Source organism: Sinohyriopsis cumingii, unplaced genomic scaffold, assembly GCF_028554795.1.
Source record: "Sinohyriopsis cumingii isolate HCF-2022 unplaced genomic scaffold, ASM2855479v2 utg000400l, whole genome shotgun sequence".
NCBI lineage: Eukaryota > Metazoa > Mollusca > Bivalvia > Unionida > Unionidae > Sinohyriopsis > Sinohyriopsis cumingii.
The window spans coordinates 690,083-710,415 of NW_028315895.1; the positions used below are offsets into that span (position 1 = coordinate 690,083).

Sequence of the window (20,333 nt, forward strand, 5' to 3'; positions counted from 1 at the left end):
TGTCTAGTCTCATGTACTACATTAAGCTCTCTGTACTGAAAGTAGTTCCCGACATGGAACATGACTGATCTCTCTGTACTGAAAGTAGTTCCTGACATGGAGCATGACATAGTACACTGAGCTCTCTGTACTGAAAGTAGTTCATGACATGGAGCATGACATAGTACACTGAGCTCTCTGTACTGAAAGTCGTTCCTGACATGGAGCATGACATAGTACACTGAGCTCTCTGCACTGAAAGTAGTTCCTGACATGAAGCATGTTGTACTACACTGATCTCTGTACTGAAAGTAGCTCCTGACATGAAGCATGACATACTACACTGAGCTCTCTGTACTAAAAGTAGTTCCTGACATGAAGCATGTTGTACTACACTGATCTCTGTACTGAAATTAGTTCCTGACATGGAGCATGACATACTACACTGAGCTCTCTGTACTGAAAGTAGTTCCTGACATGAAGCATGTTGTACTACACTGATCTCTGTACTGAAAGTAGCTCCTGACATGAAGCATGACATACTACACTGAGCTCTCTGTACTGAAAGTAGTTCCTGACATGAAGCATGTTGTACTACACTGATCTCTGTACTGAAAGTAGTTCCTGACATGAAGCATGACATACTACACTGAGCTCTCTGTACTGAAAGTAGTTCCTGACATGAAGCATGACATACTACACTGAGCTCTCTGTACTGAAAGTAGTTCCTGACATGAAGCATGACATACTACACTGAGGTCTCTGTACTGAAAGTAGTTCCTGACATGAAGCATGTTGTACTACACTGATCTCTGTACTGAAATTAGTTCCTGACATGAAGCATGTTGTACTACACTGATCTCTGTACTGAAAGTAGTTCCTGACATGAAGCATGTTGTACTACACTGATCTCTGTACTGATAGTTCCTGACATGAAGCATGACATACTACACTGAGCTCTCTGTACTGAAAAGTAGTTCCTGACATGAAGCATGTTGTACTACACTGATCTCTGTACTGAAAGTAGTTCCTGACATGAAGCATGACATACAACACTGAGCTCCCTGTACTGAAAGTAGTTCCTGACATGAAGCATGATCAGTGGCAGAGGCAGAATCTTCTGAGTGCAAGATGCATTTAATACAAAAAAGAAAGCATACTGATACTGTGGGCAACTTCATTCTGATCTGTAACTTTTCTTTTAATATCAAAAACATATCAAATGCAAATATTGAAAATAAAAATTTGAATAGGTGCAATATTCATTCAAAATGAAATATTGTTTTGAATAAACCAAATTTTAATTAAAGTGATTTCCACTGGCTCATGACTATAAGCAATTGTGATACATGATAATATGGATTACCCAAATCCAACAGAAGATGATGATTCTGTTAATAAAACTGACCATCCATATACTGTGGCTTTGTACTTTTTCATAGACTAACAATTTCAGCAGTTCATAATTGCTATAACCCATACATTTAAATAACCGACATGAACAGCTCCAGGGGCCTAGTAGTTAGAACATCTGCCTCAGATGTGGGAGGTAGCAAGTTTGAACCCCCGCCAAGTCATACCAAAGACATAAAATTGGTACTAGCGGCTGCTTCTCTTGGTGCTCACCATTAAGAGGTTAGTGTTAGGACTGGTTGGCCTGGTGTCAGGATAATGTGACTAGGTGGGACATGATGCTACATGTCTGCGGCATGATGCCCAGTGCTCGACATCACTATAAACTGTCACACTGCAGACATTGTAGCAATGACTTTTTTTTTTTTAAAGCTATATTAAAAATCTAAAATGCACAAACACACACAATAACCAGTCTGTTAATTGCCGTTCTGTGGAAGCAATATGTTTCAATACCAATGAATAAGGCAGGAAAAAACCACAGCATGGTTAGGAAAGAGTTGGTCACTGACCACAGAAGGCAGATGACCATAATGTACAGGAAATTTGCCAGGAAGAAAGTGTAATTGCCGATGTGAACAGTTGACCACTGAATAAAGATGACCATTAGGACAAGTCTGACTATACATCCACATTGCAACTTTGGTGGCAATAGGTGAAAAGGCCTTCGCCAGATTATAGTACCCAAATACAATTTTTAAGCAATGTTCAATTAAATTCTGGAAAGTAAGTAAATCACTGCAACCTATTTTAAGTTCCTGTTTAAAACACTTAAAATGATGCCCCCACACTGCAAATTTTGTGTAAAATAAAAGTTAGAGCCTAGAGAGGGCAGACTGACTGACAGACAAGTATGGATGAATGGACAAAGTGAAATCATTGTAGTAGCTTCTTTGCAGGGGGGATATAAACGTCTATGCAAACTGACATATATGTATTTTCACTCACAGTAGGAATCATAATAAGAAATATATATATATATATATATATATATATATATATATATATATATCTGAACTACTGTAACAAAGAAACACTTACTCCTCCATTAGTGATAATGCATCGAGCACCAGGATCAAATCCCAATGCATGTTCGACAAATGCTCGGTGGACTTTAAGAAAATCTCCAGACAACTTGTTCAAGGTGAACTTGTATCTGTCCACATCCATTCCCTGAAATGTATAAGCAGCCTTTCCTTAGTCAAAAATATTATCAGTTCTCAGAAATACCACACAGCAAGAATCTTGACCTGCCAACAATTTGTTAAGTGATTACCATATGTACTTATGTATTAGTCAAACTGTAAACAACAATGACCCTGATCTGCTGTCACATAATGCACCATCTGTTTAGGATATGTGGCATCTTTTCTAGTGACTGCTCCTAACAAGCTGCATAGACCTATATCTTTTGGCACATGATGCAATGGCAGATTTGGGTTTGTACAGTTTGCAGAGAAACTTGACTTGTGAGTACATATGGTAACTTAAATATTATAACCTGCATAGTTAATCACAAAACTGTAAAGTAGCCACAATAAAATGATCCTGTTTTTGAAAATAAATTACATGCAAAATGAATATATAACTCAATTTTAATAAATAATGAACATATGCAAAAATTCAGAATGTTCAGAAAATAATGCTAGCTCTTATCTTTGTTGCTAAATCAATTAAATCATGCATTTAACAATTAAATCTGTATAGTGATAAGCATTAACATATGCTTGCTAATTAAATGAAACAATACAAGAGGCCCATGTGAACCTAACATCACTCATCTGCCTGACATCTGCCAAACAACCAAATGCAGGAGCTGGCAGCCTAAAGAATATAGATCAGAAGGATGCTTTCTGTAGAAAATTCAACAGTGATATTGATTGCAAATGTTATGAAAACATTTATTTCAAGATTTCTAGGCTGTTTTAGATCCTTCACTGATTTATGATGGCACATCAACACTTTCTGTCAAATATTAAAGTGCCTGTATGTACGGATGGCAGAGTTGTAGAGTTGTTCAGATTCTGATTTTAGTAATAGCAACAATATTTGATGGTGGATCAGCATCAGTTATATAAACATAAAAGCCAACAAGATAGGATGCTTTCTACAAAATTTGGTCAAATTCTGTTATTCAGCAGCTCTTAGATGAAGTTATTAAAAATTATCTATTTTAGTAACAGCAGCCATACGTGGTGTTGGACTGGTTTCATTCATATAAATTTAAATGCCCTTCATGCCAAGATGTTGCTGAATTAAGTCATTAACAAACCCCTATGCTACTGTATATGAAACTAAATGTGTTTGTTAACATACAACTATGCTACTGTATATATGAAACTAAATTTGGTTATAAACATCCCCATGCTACTGTATATGAAACTAAATGTGGTCGTTAACATACTACTATGCTATTGTATATATTAAACTAAATTTGGTAATTAACATACCCTTATGCTAACATTTGGTCATTAAAAAACATCTATGCTATTGACATGAAACTATATTTGGTCATTAACACACCCCTATGCTATTGTATATGAAACTAAATTTAGTCATTAACATATCCTTATGCTAACATTTGGTCATTAACATACCCCTATGCTACTGTATATGAAACCAAATCTAGTCATTAACATATCCCAGTGCTACTGTATATGAAACTAAATTTGGTCATTAACATACCCCTATGCTACTGTATATGAAACTATATTTGGCCATTAACATATCCCTATGCTACTGTATATGAAACTATATTTGGCCATTAACATATCCCTATGCTACTGTACATGAAACTATATTTGGCCATTAACATATCCCTTTGCTACTGTACATGAAACTATATTTGGTCATTAACATACCCATATACTACTGTATATGGAACTAAATGTATTTGTTAACAAACAGCTATGCTACTGTATATATGAAACTAAATTTGGTCATTAACAAACCCCTATGCTACTGTATATGAAACTAAACTTGGTCATTAACATACCCTTATACTAAAGCTTGGTCATTAATATACCCTTATTCTACTGTATATGAAACTAAATTTGGTCATTAACATACCCTTATACTAAAGCCTGGTCATTAATATACCCTTATTCTACTGTATATGAAACTAAATTTGGTCATTAACATACCCCTATACTGTATATCAAACTCTTCCTTTCCACTTAGGAGGGAAAAAACTGCTTTTGTCTATTACTATTAATAACATTAAATAAAGAGAACTCACATGTACAGCCAAATCCTCCAAAGTTTTTGTCCCAGCCTGTAACTCAATAACGTTTTCCTCCTTAATGAGCTTGGTGATGAAGTTCCGAGCATTCTGATTGTCCAAGGACTCTAGGGCTGCGTAGACCGCTTTGTTGATACTTAGGGTGCCCAATTTCTGGGAGATGGCATTGAAAACCACTCCAATCCTGAGATCATGGGAATGTTTCTGTGGGGAAAATGAAAATCACTTTTATTCATTTTATGACAATTTTGATTTTTTTTTTGTGGTTGCTACAAACCACATATTTTAAAAGTTTATAAAGTAATGTTTTATATGTGAAGGAAAAATGAATTTTATCAAAGCAAAGTTTTATCTGTAAGGGCAAAATTAATTTTATACAAAGCTATGATTTATCTGTGAGGACAAAGGAATTACAAGGCAATGTTTTATCTGGGATGGTGAAAAGAATTCTACATAAAGTTATGTTTGATTTATGAGGGCAAGAGGTAGCGATGTTAAAGACATAACTCCAAAACTGTACTTGAATGTGTGGTCCCTGGATGCAAAGTTTTAATCTACCTTTGGTTGGTCTAATGTTATGTACTTCTGTGCAGCAATGACACATGATCAAGTTCCTAAATTTGAAAATGACTCATCAATACATTAAACATATGTAGTTTATGCATGTAGATTTCTTACAAATTAATTCATGTAGCATCCATACAAAAGGAATTCTACACAAATCTATGCTTTATCTGTGAGGACAAAAGGAATTCTATACAAAGTAATATTTTATCTGTGATGGCAAGTTATGCTCAGTTTGTTTAGGCAAAAAGAGAATTATATAAAGCAATGTTTTATCTGTGCAGACAAAAGTAAATCTATACAATGCAATGTTTTATCTGTAGAGGCAAAAATAATTATATACAAAAAAATGTTTTATCTATGAGGGTCGAAAGAAATTCTATAAAAATCCACAAAATAAGACCCCAATTAAAAAGTATTTATTTTGTGCTATATACATGAAAATTAATACCAAAGAAAATATACAGTCAAGATATTAATTCAGTCAGTGATACAAATTTGACATACCTCAATTAATTCAAATGAAAATGTGCATAATGAGTTCATAAACCATTTTTCAATGAGTTAAGTATTTGTAGAGATGGTTTGAAGCTTTATCTATAAACATTGTCTGAAATCCAGTTAAACATATATTTAATAAAACATTAAATAATATTTATACTGAACTCAATATGACAGTATATACAAAGTATCCATTTATACTGAACTCAGTATGACAGTATATACAAAGTATCCATTTATACTGAACTCAATATGACAGTATATACAAATTATCCATTTATACTGAACTCAGTATGACAGTATATACAAAGTATCCATTTATACTGAACTCAATATGACAGTATAAACAAAGTATCCATCTTAAGAAGAAAAAAATTGTGTGCATGCAAGAAAACTGTGCATATGCTTCTCCAATATCTTCCCTAATCACTAATTTTTGCGATTCCTTGAAAAAGAACTGCTTTGTTTCATGCCTCTATATCTCTGATATATTTGACAAATGACAAATAAGTCTAAACCAGAACAGATTAAACACAGCACCTACCAGACGCTTTAAGGCATTGTAAAGGAGTTCTCGACCATGCGGTGTGTCCAAGTCACATACAATCCACATGGTGACTCCCTGCAGATTCTCTGATTCTGAAAAAAAGATTAAACCCAAGAGATGCATAAAAATATAGGACCAGTCTTGCATGTACCGTTTTAAGGAAAACTGTCAGCTGAACAACAGTTCTTCAAAGGGACTGATGCTCTACTGTCCCCCCAAAAAATCAAGATAAGGCCATTTCTTCCTTTTAGCTTCTGAGTGTGCGTGATAGGATATTTTTTTATTAGCCACGACTCTGGGTGTAGACTGGTGAAAACTGTTTCTGTTGATCTGACCATAAATTCTGGATTTTCAAGAAGGCTTTCACTATGGATGTATGATTGGCATCATTTTCGCTGAGGACCATCCAGATGCCATATGAAGTCTTCTGATGAAAACCTGATGGTGACTAATTTCCAATTAGAAGGAGTAGCGATAAGATGATTTTAACGATGGTTGCCAAGGTGGCCATATTTGTAATCTAAAAAAAACCATTTTCAATTAGAATAAATTAGATTTCATTATTAGACTTCCACTGAAAACCCACGTTAGCAAGGCTACCCATTTGGGAGGAGTAGCAATAAGATTTTCAAGATGGCTGCCATAGTGGTCATATTGGATGTCAGCACCATTTTCATTTAGGACAAATTTGACATCATAAGAAGTCTTCTGGTTAAAACCCAAGATCAAGTTCATTAAGGAACAACCTGACTTCATAAGAAGTCTTTTAGAAAGAAAAAAAACCACGTTGATATGACCCTCCATTCTTAAGAAGAGATTTTTCAAAAATAATACAGTCACTGAGAATGTTTGAGTGGCACCTTTTTCATTTAGGATCAGACAGACACAATAAAGTCTTCTGGTGAAAACTCTATGACAACACGACTTTCTGTTTGTAGGAGTAGCAATAAGAAACCTATCAAGATGGCTGCTGAGGCAGCGATAATAAATAACAGACTGGTATAATCTTTATTTAGGATTATTTAGACATCATAATAAAGTCTTTTAGTGAAAACTCCATGTTGATATGACTATCCATTTAATAGGAGTAGTGATAACAAAGATATTCAAGATGGCCACTGTGGTGGCCATAATGGATGTCTGAGTGGCACCATTTTTACTTAAGATGAACTAGACTTTTGGTTAACAAACTTGTTCTATCAGACAGATGGATGACAGTCAACAGGCCATTACATAAGCATTCCTAGTTTATGAACTTAAGAGTAAAATAATTTTGAAGCCACAAAATGACTTTAATTAACAAAGATATACTTAAAACTTGATATCGCTGGAAAATAAATTTAACAATTATGGAGATTCTTAGTGCTAAAATCTTCCATTTAATACTCTACTTTACAGAAATTAGCAAACAATGCTTAAGCAGTTTCAAAACAATATCTTTTGCTAATTTACTATATATGCCCTTATGGGGCAAGTTGGATCCAACTTCAAAAAGAATAGATCCAGATCTGCCATCACATAATGTATCATTAGACCTAGGTCTGTGCCATATGTTAAGACTCATTAGTACAACAATTTAGATCCCATTCTGTTCACACATTATTTGATGTCCAATCAGGATTTAAATTGTTTTGCAGTTGGATTTGACTTGTATGTTAGCATATATGGTAATGTTGTTGTAGTGATAAAGTTGTGCCTACCTAAGGTTTTATATCAATGTGAAATTATGAGTTCAATTTTGTAACAATACTTACAAAACATAAATGTTTTCATAAACCTACTCAATGCTTTTAAAAAATTCAATGTTTTATTAGCCTTATAATAATGTCTTACATAAAACTCCAAATGAAATAGCCTGGTAAAACTGTAAATAATCCATATGAAATAGCCTGGTAAAACTGTAAATAATCCATATGAAATAGCCTGGTAATATTGTATATAATCCATATGAAATAGTCTGGTAATACTGTATATAATACATATGAAATAGCCTGGTTTTACTGTATATAATCCATATGAAATAGCCTGTTAATACTGTATATAATCCATATTAAAAAGCCTGTTATTACTGTATACATTTCAAATGAAACAGTCTGGTAATACTGTATATAATCCATATGAAATAGACTGGTTTTACTGTATATAATCCATATGAAATAGCCTGGTAATACTGTATATAATCCATATGAAATAGCCTGTTAATACTGTATATAATCCATATTAAATAGCCTGTTATTACTGTATACATTTCAAATGAAATAGTTTGGTAATACTGTATATAATCCATATGAAATAGCCTGGTAATACTGTATATAATCCATATGAAATAGCCTGTTAATACTGTATATAATCCATATTAAATAGCCTGTTATTACTGTATACATTTCAAATGAAATAGTCTGGTAATACTGTATATAATCCATATGAAATAGCCTGGTAATACTGTATATAGTCCATATGAAATAGCCTGGTAATACTGTATATAATCCATATGAAATAGCCTGTTAATACTGTATATAATCCATATTAAATAGCCTGTTATTACTGTATACATTTCAAATGAAATAGTCTGGTAATACTGTAAATAATCCATATGAAATAGCCTGGTAATACTGTATATAATCCATATGAAATATCCTGGTAATACTGTATATAATCCATATGAAATAGCCTGTTAATACTGTATATAATCCATATTAAAGAGCCTGTTATTACTGTATACATTTCAAATGAAACAGTCTGGTAATACTGTATATAATCCATATGAAATAGACTGGTTTTACTGTATATAATCCATATGAAATAGCCTGGTAATACTGTATATAATCCATATGAAATAGCCTGGTTTACTGTATATAATCCACATGAAATTGACTGGTAATACTGTATATAATCCATATGAAATAGCCTGGTAATACTGTATATAATCCATATGAAATAGCCTGGTAATACTGTATATAATCCATATGAAATAGCCTGGTAATAATGTATATAATCTATATGAAATAGCCAGGAAATACTGTATATAAACCATATGAAATAGTCTGTTATTACTGTATACATTTCAAATGAAATAGCCTGGTAATACTGTATATATTCCATATGAAACAGCCAAGTAATACTGTATATAATCCATATGAAATAGCCTGGTAATACAGTATATAATCCATCTGAAATAGTCTGGTAAAACTGTAAATAATCCATATGAAATAGCCTGTTCTTACTGTATATAATCCATATGAAATAGCCTGGTAATACTGTATATAATCCATACGAAATAGCCTGGTAATACTGTATATAATCCATATGAAATAACCTGATAATACTGTATATAATCAGTATAAAATAGCCTGGTAATATTGTATATAATCCATATGAAATAACCTGGTAATACTGTATATAATCCATATAAAATAGCCTGGTAATATTGTATATAATCCATATGAAATAACCTGGAAAAAAATTTATTTACACCATATAAAATAGTCTGGTAATACCATCATGCATAAGTTCGATCCAATGCAAATTGCATACACCCAAATCTGTCACTGCATAATGTGCCAACATATCAGGGTCTATGCAGCAGTAGAACAAACAAGATAGAATCATTTTTCAGCTGGCACATTATGTAATGACAGGTCTGGGTCTTTGTTGTCTGCAGTCGCACTTAACATATAAGTCTTTATCTATAATAAAATATTCAAGGGAGTAACTTACCACCGCGTGTCAAGTACTGCAATCTCTCTGCCATTATGGCTGTCATTTCTGTCGATGTCAACAACTGGAATGTGTCAGGATCATCATATGCTGCTCCATCTATACATGTACATGACAAACGTTTGGGTTTATTACCACGTATACATTCCATATCTACCAGATAAGTGCATTATATATACTAGCTTTCAAGTCAAGTCCAACTGCAAACTGCACAGATCCATATCATCCATTGCATAATGCAATGGCAGCATAGGGTCTATGCAGTTCATTAGGAGTAATCAGCAAAACAAATAATACACACCCATATCTGATGGTGCATTGTGTGACAGCAGATCTGGGTCTGTTTTATTTGCAGCTGGACTCAGCTTATAAGTGATTATAAATGGCATGATGGGATAATCATGTGACCTACACACCTGTACAGTATTGTCCAGCAAATTGAGTTACGGAGGAAAATAACAAGATATCTCCAATATTATACATGCATACTTCCAATTAAGGATTAATACTGTGTGATATGGAGAACCATACATTTCTATTAGACAGGACACATAGACTCCAAAATCAGGCATTCAAGGTATTCATTGATAATTCATCTGATAGTCTACTTGCCACACTTAAAAGGCACAAATTTCACCACAGGATTGATCTTCAAAAGCAAGTCCTTATACATATGTGCCTTAGTGGAACTGCACCAAAATATCTCCAGAATATGTTCACTATACTTCCAATCAAACAAGATGTACATTACAGATATTTGTACATTTTATTAACATCAACTCCAAATGGAAACAATCAATATAAACTTTTCAATAATCTAGTGCATTTCTATGAAATTTGCTTCCTCAATAGGTAAAAACAGTTGAATATTATAAAACTTGAAGTATATTTTTTTATATAAAAACACAAATCGCTGCAATTTCAAATAAACTGCCTACACATGTTTATGATATGTAAAAGATGGTGATAAAAAGTTTAACTCCTTTGAAAGACAGTAACTAACATTCCCCATAAAGCACAATTTTTTGCTTTTTTTTGCTTTCTATTCAAATTACTTTTATTCATGCTAATTTTTTCTATTGATTTCTCTTTGTATATTTCACTAATTTTTGTTACACTGGAGAATAATCATGGTACTAAACAAGTTACCCTCCATAAATAATGATAATAATAATAATAACAATAAGATTATTATTATTATTATTATTAAAAGCACAATATTAAGTTTCACAAATTACAATGCATGTTTGTCTTTTTGTGTACATGTCTTCAAAATTAGTTAGCTTTTTACATAAAGCACAGAAAATAAATTTTGAACAAAATGTTCTTTCTTTGATAATATCTACCCAATCATAATATGTTACATGTACCATAGCTGCCAACCTTCCAGGCTCACAATTAGTGAAAATATGGATAAAAAGTCATGAATTTGGACATGAATAAATGAAAAATACCATAACAATAACTATATCCACTCTTACCACTCCATCCACTCTAACCGTCAATACTACACTATATCAAGTTTGCAATATAAAACTAAAACACTACATATATGCAGAAATATTTATTTATCAAGACATGATACTGTGGCAGACTTGAACTTCCTCAACTGCGTGATCATAAATTTGTTTTCTAAACAGTTCAGACTTCTTGCCTGCTGGTTGATCTTGGTGACTAAAATTGCTGACAAATTTTCTGCAGCTAAGGAGGCCCAAAAGTCTGTCTTACTTTTCCTCACTAGTGAAAATACTATTTCACTGTCACTGTTGCTGTGATGAATGCACAGGAGCTGCAGCACTTTTGGTTCTATCACAGGAAAATTTGGAAGTGATTTTCAAGTCCGGGAACATTTGTCAGAACAAATGTTTAGCATAGTCTCCAGCTGATAAAGGTAGATTGTGTTCAACATGAAAGCTCACAAATAATGCTTCATTGGTAGCCTGCAGGTCTTCCACCAATGGTTTAAAAAGTCCAGAGCTGAAATCTGTGAATTCTTAATTTTTCCAACTTCTACGTGTTTTTGCAACCGACATGCTTCCTCACATCGTCTCTGCGATGGCACACTGAGTGCAAAACACGTGATGAATATCAATGTTTAATGGCAGAATGCATGGCCAATTTTTGACATATTCCAAATTAAACTTCACTTTTTGAGTAATACATTTCTTTTTCCTTGGTGGTGAAGACATTTTCATGATCTTACATGCGATGCTGAACGGTAACTCAAATCAGTGTTGGTGACGCATGCACGGAGCAAAATTCAGGTTAGGCCCTAAGTTTCTCTCAAAAGCATTTGTAAAACTACTCTTACACATATAGATTAAAATAGGCTAAAATGCTTGCTACTGGGCCAACTGTACTAATCGGCTGTAGATCTACTAATATCGCGACCAGCAGTACTGGACCATTTCGGCAACTGTGAATATATCATGACTAGCGCTTAACGGGAAATCGGTTATTTTATTAGAGATTTAAAATAATTGAGGATTGGAGAATTTGTGAATTTTTTGCTTGCAGTGTGAATCTGTGAATCGCTGAAAAAGTCGAGAAATTCACACCAAATTCGTGAGGGTTGGCAGCTATGTAAGGCAGATATTACCTATTTTTTTCAACTTATTGGGAAGTAATCAGAATAAAACCAGTCTAATTCCCTAGGTTTTTTGGGCAAAACTTTAAGAACTGGGGGGGTTGGGCGCATCAAGACAAAAAAAAAGGAAAGAGCATCACTACAAGGTTTTTGGATCTGGAACTAGACAGAGGAAGGTTAGGAGATCACTACTTAGGCTTTTGGGTCTGGGACTAGACAGATGAAGGTTAGATCATACTAAGATTTTGAATCTGGGACTAAACAGATGATGGTTATGAGAATCTATGTTGGGGTTTGCACTGAGACAAGGAAATCCCAGTCAAGGGGTTACATTTTTTGTCTTCCCCCTCAGCAGAGTCTCACGAGGGACAAACAATGTAACTCCATGACTGGGAATTTCTTGTTTTGGTATAAACACCGACATAGAATTATTTTTTCACCCAATTTTTTTTCCATTGAAAGTTTTTCACCCAATATTTTGTCCATTCAATTAAAATATCCCTGCACTTTTACAATATAGTTTGCAGATGCAAAACACAGTATTCATGAAGTACTATTAGTGCCTCTCACTCTATATAAAGGTCATTTGGTTTTGAACTCTTTTATGAAAATCTGAATAATTATCCAAGTATAACCTAAATATATATGCTGCTCTTAGAAAAGAAACAAAAATATAAAAAAAGTTATAATTGTTATGTACTGCCGTATTGCATCATAAGTGTCTCAAGCCACATGCTTTTATTTTGTAAACACGAAATAATATGGTTATATAAATGAGGACAATGGGGTGCCCAGTCAATTCTAATACCACAAGATCTATGCATGAGAAAACAGAACATAAAAACATTTGATATCATTACTGTATTATCACATTTAATTGATGCATATCATGTGAAAACACAATAATTAATTCATATCTTTAATACAGATAACTTTTAACTTTCATCAGTTCTAATTTGGAAAAGGTTCTATGATAGGCATCAGTATGATAGACATAGACAGAGCAGTCTAATGAAGTGTATATGGATGAATGGAAAGAACAAGGGATGAATGGATAGCTGGTCTCTACTGCCAAATTATTGACATATCCAGGAATATTATAAAAGGCCATTGATGTAGTAGGTGGAGGTAAACAAAACACTGGTGGCAGAAGCCAGAAAACCTATTCAATATTTCCAACAGAACAGTACTGAGTACCACAATTCAATTCAGCAATACTGGTTTCAGTTACACAAGGCATCTGATTCACAGCCTGGGCTGGTACAGGCATGACTGGATGTTGGACGCTATATATGTCCTAAAGATAGAATTGAGGTGTCGTGTAAATGTAAGTCACTGTACCCAGACCCTGAAATTAATAGTCATTCGAGCTTGCACTGGAGTTGGTGTGGTCTGTCACTTGTTGGCATCTGGTGTTGAAGTCTGGTACTGGCTTTGCAGGGAAAGATTACCATAACCACTGCCTGAGTGCACCTGTGTTGCTGGCATATCTGTTACTAGTCCTGATTGGCTGCCATACTATGGCAGTACTGGTCCATTAGGTAGTGTTTTAAAGATCTGTTCTGCCTGTGGTGATGATGGCTCGTATGATGCGGGTGAAGTGGGCATCAGTGTGGCTGGTGATGAGGGAACCAGTGTGGCTGGTGATGATGGTACCAATGTGGCTGGTGATGAGGGCACCAGTGTGACCCATGATGAGGGCATCAGTATGGCTTGTGATGAGGGCATCAGTGTGACTGGTGATGAGGGCATCAGTGTGACTGGTGATGAGGGCATCAGTATGGCTGTTGATGAGTGAACCAATGTGCCTGGTGATGACAGTAACAGTGTAGCTGGTGATAAGGGCACCTATGTGGCCCATGGTGAGGGCATCAGTGTAGCTGGTGATAAGGGCACCAGTGTGGCCCATGGTGAGGGCACCAGTGAAGCCAGTGATGAGGGCACCAGTGTGGCCAGTGATTAGGGAACCAGTGTGCCTGGTGATGAGGGTACCAGTGTAGCTGGTAATGAGGGCATCAGTATGCCTGATGAAGAAGGCATCAGTATGACTGGTGATGTGGGCATCAGTATGGCTTGTGATGAGAGCATCAGTGTGGCTGGTGATGAGGGCATTAGTGTGGCTCATGATGAGGGCATCAGCGTGGCTGGTGATGAGGGACCAGTGTAACTTGTTATGAGGGAACAGTGTGGCTGGTGATGTGGGCATCAGTTTAGCTGGTGATGAGGGCACAAGTGTGCCTGATGAAGAAGGCATCAGTGTGGCTGGTGATGAGGGCATCAGTGTGGCTGGTGATTAGGGAACCAGTGTGCCTGGTGATGAGGGTAACAGTGTATCTGGTAATGAGGGCACAAGTGCAGCTGGTGATCAGGGTATCAGTGTGTCTGGTGATGAGGGTATCAGTATGACTGGTGATGTGAGCATCAGTATGGCTTGTGATGAGGACATCAGTGTGACTGGTGATGAGGGCATCAGCGTAGCTGGTGATGAGGGCATCAGTGTGGCTGGTGATCAGGGCATCAGTGTGGCTGGTAATGAGGGGACCAGTGTAACTGGTGATGAAAGCACCAGTGTGGCCCATGATGAGGGCATCAGTGTGCCTGGTGACGAGGGCACCAGTTTGGCCCATGGTGAGGGCATCAGTGTGGCTGGTGATGAGAGCATCAGTGTGGCTTGTGTTGAGGGTATCAGTTTGACTGGTGATGTGGGCATCAGTATGGCTTGTGATGAGGGCATCAATGTAGCTGGTGATGTGGGCATGAGTGGGGCTGGTGAACTGTAACAAGCACAAGCTGGCCTGGATTGCCATTTTGTTTTTTAATGGAAATTCTTTCCACCATTAGGAATTTAGTAAAAAGGAAAATGCTTCTGCAACAATGCTTGGATATGCGCTATTAAGTACTTTCATTTCCCCAAGTTAGCAATATTAGTTGCCCTTACATTCTCAGATCAGTGAGAGCACACACCCATGCATAGAAAAAATTTGCCCCATACAATTTATAGAGGTATTGCAGCTTGAAATGCCTACATGCCATGAATTTAATCCTGACCATCGTCTTCACACTGTCTTGTAAAAAGAGAATGCTGAATGATGGCATACACTGGTATATTCAGTAAAGTGTTGCATGAACTTATGAACTGATAAAAATGCCAAGGAAAATTACGTGAATGGTGTTACAACCAATAACAGAAAAATTACATGAGAGAATTCCTGGGGACCCAAGTGACTGAGTGGTCTAAGGAATTTTCTTATACAGATCACTGACATCTCACCTCTGCCCATGTGGGTTCAAGTCTCAGGCTCAACAAACCTGGGTATGGGAGAAAGCTTGCCTGTAGCTTCCCATGGGGTTTCAAGGATTCTTCCTCTACTAAATATACTGTCCATCATGAATAGCCTATCGCGTGCTGAACAATGGTGCTAAATCCAAAACAACAACAACAACAGCAACAAAATTAACCTGAGAGAGGGTCTGATATTTGCAAAGTTTTTCTTTCCCATCATTGCTGTCCAAGGTACATGCACTCAGAACAATGCCAATTTTCAGTTCAACTTATCCCATGTAATTGTGATATCTTCTGCTCCCTTTCAGAACAAGATGACTCCGGTGGCCTAGCAGTTAGAGTGTCTGCCTCAGATGCAGGAGGTTGCATGTTCAAACCCTGAGTTATACCAAAGACTTACAAAAATGGTACTAACAGCTGCCTCACTAGGTGCTCAGCTTTAAAAGGTTAGTGTTAGGACTGGTTGGCGTTATATCAGGATAATGTGACTTCGTGGGACATGTCTGTGGCATGATGCCCCAGTGCTAAACATCACTATAAACTGTTACACTGCAGACATCATAGCAATATGACTGAAAGATTGTTCAAGTCCAAATCACGCACACACACACTCTCAGGGCAAAGAATTCCCACAAAGAATTAGCAGCAACATATAAATAAGCATCTCAGAAATAATATAAAATCAAAGAAAGTTTCACAGGTACCTTTCAGGGCACATCTCGCTTGGAAGGCAATAATTCCTTGATTATTCTTACTTCCTAATATGTAGGGAATTATTTTCAATAATGGTTACAAAATTTAATACATCCAGGTACAAAATAAATGCATTTCTTACCCATATTCTCAGTTAAATCTAGAATCTTGCTGGGAGGGGAGAGAACTTTGGAGTTCAGTCGAGGAAGGACGTTTTCTCTCTGCATCAACCACTCAAGGGTTTGGTGTCCATCATGTAAACGACCCTGCCAGAAAATTTGAGATCAAGACAAGTGTTTTTAAGATTAGTATGAAACGTCAAAGAACCAAGCAATTGATTTTCCATAATAAAATGAATAATCTTGTCAAATAAAGTACAGAAAAAAGAGTTTTAAACTGATAGTACTAATGATGTTCAAAGCGAATCAAATAAATGGCTGGTGATGAATGTGCCAGTAAATTGCTCACATTTTTCCATGATATAAATAGCTGTATACGAAAACTATCCATGAAAAAAGTAGATTATGTTTTATGCCAATTAAAACTATTAGTTTACTTGGTGAACCAATCACCAGTCTTTAAATTCAAGTAATTCTCAACATTGCTAATTAACTGTTTGAAACTAACTAGCATGTATTTAACTAGCATTCTCCAAATTTGCAATAACAGTAAAATTCACAATGAAATGACTCATTCACTTGATTGTGACTTTATAACAATCACTGTGAATCTGACCAATGCAAAAGCACTAACAAATTCTTCATTTCTATATACAGAATTCCATTTACAGTAGAACCTGTCTTGAAAGACCAATTCTTCTGCCAAAAAATATTGGTCTCTCAGACATGTGGTCTCTCAAAACAGGTAATAAGACTATGTAATCAGTAAATCTGTGCATGGAGATCCTGGTATCTCAAAACAGGTGGTCTCTCATAGCAGATGTCTCTCAAGACAGGTTTTACTGTATATTATACCACTGTCCATGAAAGCCTTGAAATTTACCACTTTATAGTGAGATCAACTTATAATGAATTATAAGACACAGTACTCCCTTATTATAGCACTGCCTGTGGAAGACTTGAAATCTACCACTTACAGTGTAATCGCCTTATAATGAATTATAAGACACAGTACTCCCTTATTATAGCACTGGCAGTGGAAGCCTTTAAATCTACCACCTACAGTGTAATCACCTTATAATGAAGTATAAGACACAGTACTCATTTATAATAGCACTGTCTGTGGAAGCCTTGAAATTTGCCACTTTAAAGTGAGATCACCTTATAATGAATTATAAGACACAGTACTCCCTTATTATAGCACTGGCAGTGGAAGCCTTGAAATCTACCACTTACAGTGTAATCACCTTATAATGAAGTACAAGACACAGTACTCCCTTATTATAACAGTCTGTGGAAGCCCTGAAATCTACCACTTTAAAGTGTAATCACCCTATAATGAACTACAAGACACAGTACTCCCTTATTATAACACTGTCTCTGGAAGCCTTGAAATCTACCACTTTAAAGTGTAATCACCTTATAATGAAGTACATGTCACAGTACTCCCTTATTATACCAGTCTGTGGAAGCCTTGAAATCTACCACTTACAGTGTAATCATCTTATAAAGAAGTACAAGACACGGTATTCCCTTCTTATAACACTGCCCATGGACGCCTTGAAATTTAAAACTTTATAGTGAGATCACCTTATAATGAAGTACAAGACACAGTACTTCCTTATTACAGAACTGTCTGTGGAAGCATTTAAATCTACCACTTACAGTGTAATCACCTTATAATGAAGTATAAGACACAGTACTCCTTTATAATAGCACCATCTGTGGAAGCAGTGAATTCTACATTAAAGTGAGATCACATTATAATGAAGTACAAGACATTACTTCCTTATTATAACACTGTCTATGTAAGCCTTGAAATCTAACACTTTACAGTGTGATCACCTTAAAATGAAGTACAAGGCACATTACTCCCTTGTTATAGCAATGTCTGTGAAGCACTGAAATCTACCACTTCATATTAAGATTACTTTATAATGAAGTACAAGACATATAATTCTCACATTTTAACACTGCCCATGGAAGCCAAGGAGTATACAGCCATATATTAAGACTGCCTTATAATGAATTATATGATACCAGTAATTTTACTGCCACATAATAAAACTTGTAATAAAATTTTAAATTTTATTAATGGAGTTACCTGATACACTGCCTGCTGAATTTCAGGTGTTGCAGCAAGCATTTCTGAGACAACGCCTTCTTCAAAGTTGTCCTGGTTGAGATGTTTCTTCTTCATTGGTACTCCATTCATCAGAACTTGGGGGAAATCGCTCAGCCCTGACTGCTTCACAAAGTCTGCACTACTCTGTAATATGAAACATTATGTGTAGCTACTATAGGCTGTGCTTCTCACATGATACACCCTGGAGGCAATCCAGGCAAAGTTTTGAAAATAGGATGTTGCCTTTCATCAAATAAAGCATGGTATCATTACAATGTTGGTTGTTCTGCTCTATTTTTGTTCATTCACAAAGAAAGTATCAACAGTAACATAATAATATTTCCTAATTCAAAGCAAAAACACAAATAAACAATTGAATGTGAAAAAAAATAATGTGGAATATAAACTAGGTATCCCTAAATGAGAGCTGGCCATCCTTACCAACAGACCAAGCAAGCAAAAAAAAAAAAAAAACATCAAGCCAAATTTCTTGACAATAATGTTATTTATGTATATACTGAGTGCAGTGAAAAAATGTTTTTCATAATTCACTCCAGTTAATTATCACTTTTATTTCTATTGGAAAAGTCACTAAATTACAAACAACGTAAAATATATACCTGTATTTGATGGATTTTACTTTATTTTACCATCTCCTTTTATTTTATATATCTTTTTATGAAGAATATTTACGTCTTTACTTTTTGTCTTTTAAGATAATGTACATGCATGTATTTACTTTTATCATTACAGTTTATCTTCCTAAAGATATTAGCAATATTTTTACCTATAACTTTTGTTACCTTTAACTTGGCACTATATAGCCAGGATTGTGTAGATGTGCTGTTAAGCCCTAGATATACTTGTGTTAAATTATAAGAACTGTGGTAATCCCAGTTTCCGTGAAGTGATTAAGACAGCAGCACTCCCTCTGGATAAGACACTAGTCCATCAAAGGTCAATCTCCCAATATGGATGCCAGTAACCTTGAACTTGCACAGAGGTGAGTGCCCTGCTCATTACCACTGGTGAGAGCAAAACCCATAACCATTTGGCCCAAAGATCACAAACAATACTCACACTCAAATTCAGAATTAACTCAGAACTGTAATGGCCGATTGGCTAACATCAAATAAGTGACCAATCAGACCAACCCTTGAGTGCATACCATTAAGCAATGCTGCCAAATAGTCTAATAAAAGCATCATCTGTACTTGTTTATAAGTCTGATTCAGTTGCAAGATCCGGATCTGCCATCGCATGATGCACCAGCAGGACAGGGTTTATGCAATTTTTCGGATTAATCAGTAAAACAAACATCCTGATCTGCTGATGCATTATACGATAGCGGATAATGGTCTATGTCGATGCTGTCTACAGTTGGATAAGACTTGTATATGAGTACACATGGTACATCTTACTATAATTTTATATCACTCTGAAACATTTCCATACATTCTTTATGTACGAGACTTCCTGCAATAATTCACTTCAAAATCATTCATAATATGAAAACTTATTTTAAATTATTTCCAGCAAAAAATATATTGTTCTGATTATCACA

At 35.5% G+C, this 20,333-nt stretch overlaps 1 protein-coding gene across 2 annotated transcripts in view; it reads right to left on the minus strand.

Annotated features, from left to right (window-relative positions):
• LOC149774183 (UDP-glucose:glycoprotein glucosyltransferase 1-like) overlaps nucleotides 1-20,333 on the minus strand; it is a 116,558-nt gene that overhangs the window by 46,250 nt on the left and 49,975 nt on the right. For both annotated transcript variants that reach the window (XM_089945710.1, XM_089945711.1), the window contains exons 17-22: nucleotides 18,749-18,913; nucleotides 16,668-16,791; nucleotides 9,963-10,061; nucleotides 6,243-6,337; nucleotides 4,631-4,837; nucleotides 2,434-2,565 (exon numbers count right to left, since the gene is read on the minus strand). In XM_089945710.1, coding sequence (XP_089801836.1) covers nucleotides 2,434-2,565; nucleotides 4,631-4,837; nucleotides 6,243-6,337; nucleotides 9,963-10,061; nucleotides 16,668-16,791; nucleotides 18,749-18,913 — 822 coding nt within the window. The remainder of the gene's footprint in view (nucleotides 1-2,433; nucleotides 2,566-4,630; nucleotides 4,838-6,242; nucleotides 6,338-9,962; nucleotides 10,062-16,667; nucleotides 16,792-18,748; nucleotides 18,914-20,333) is intronic.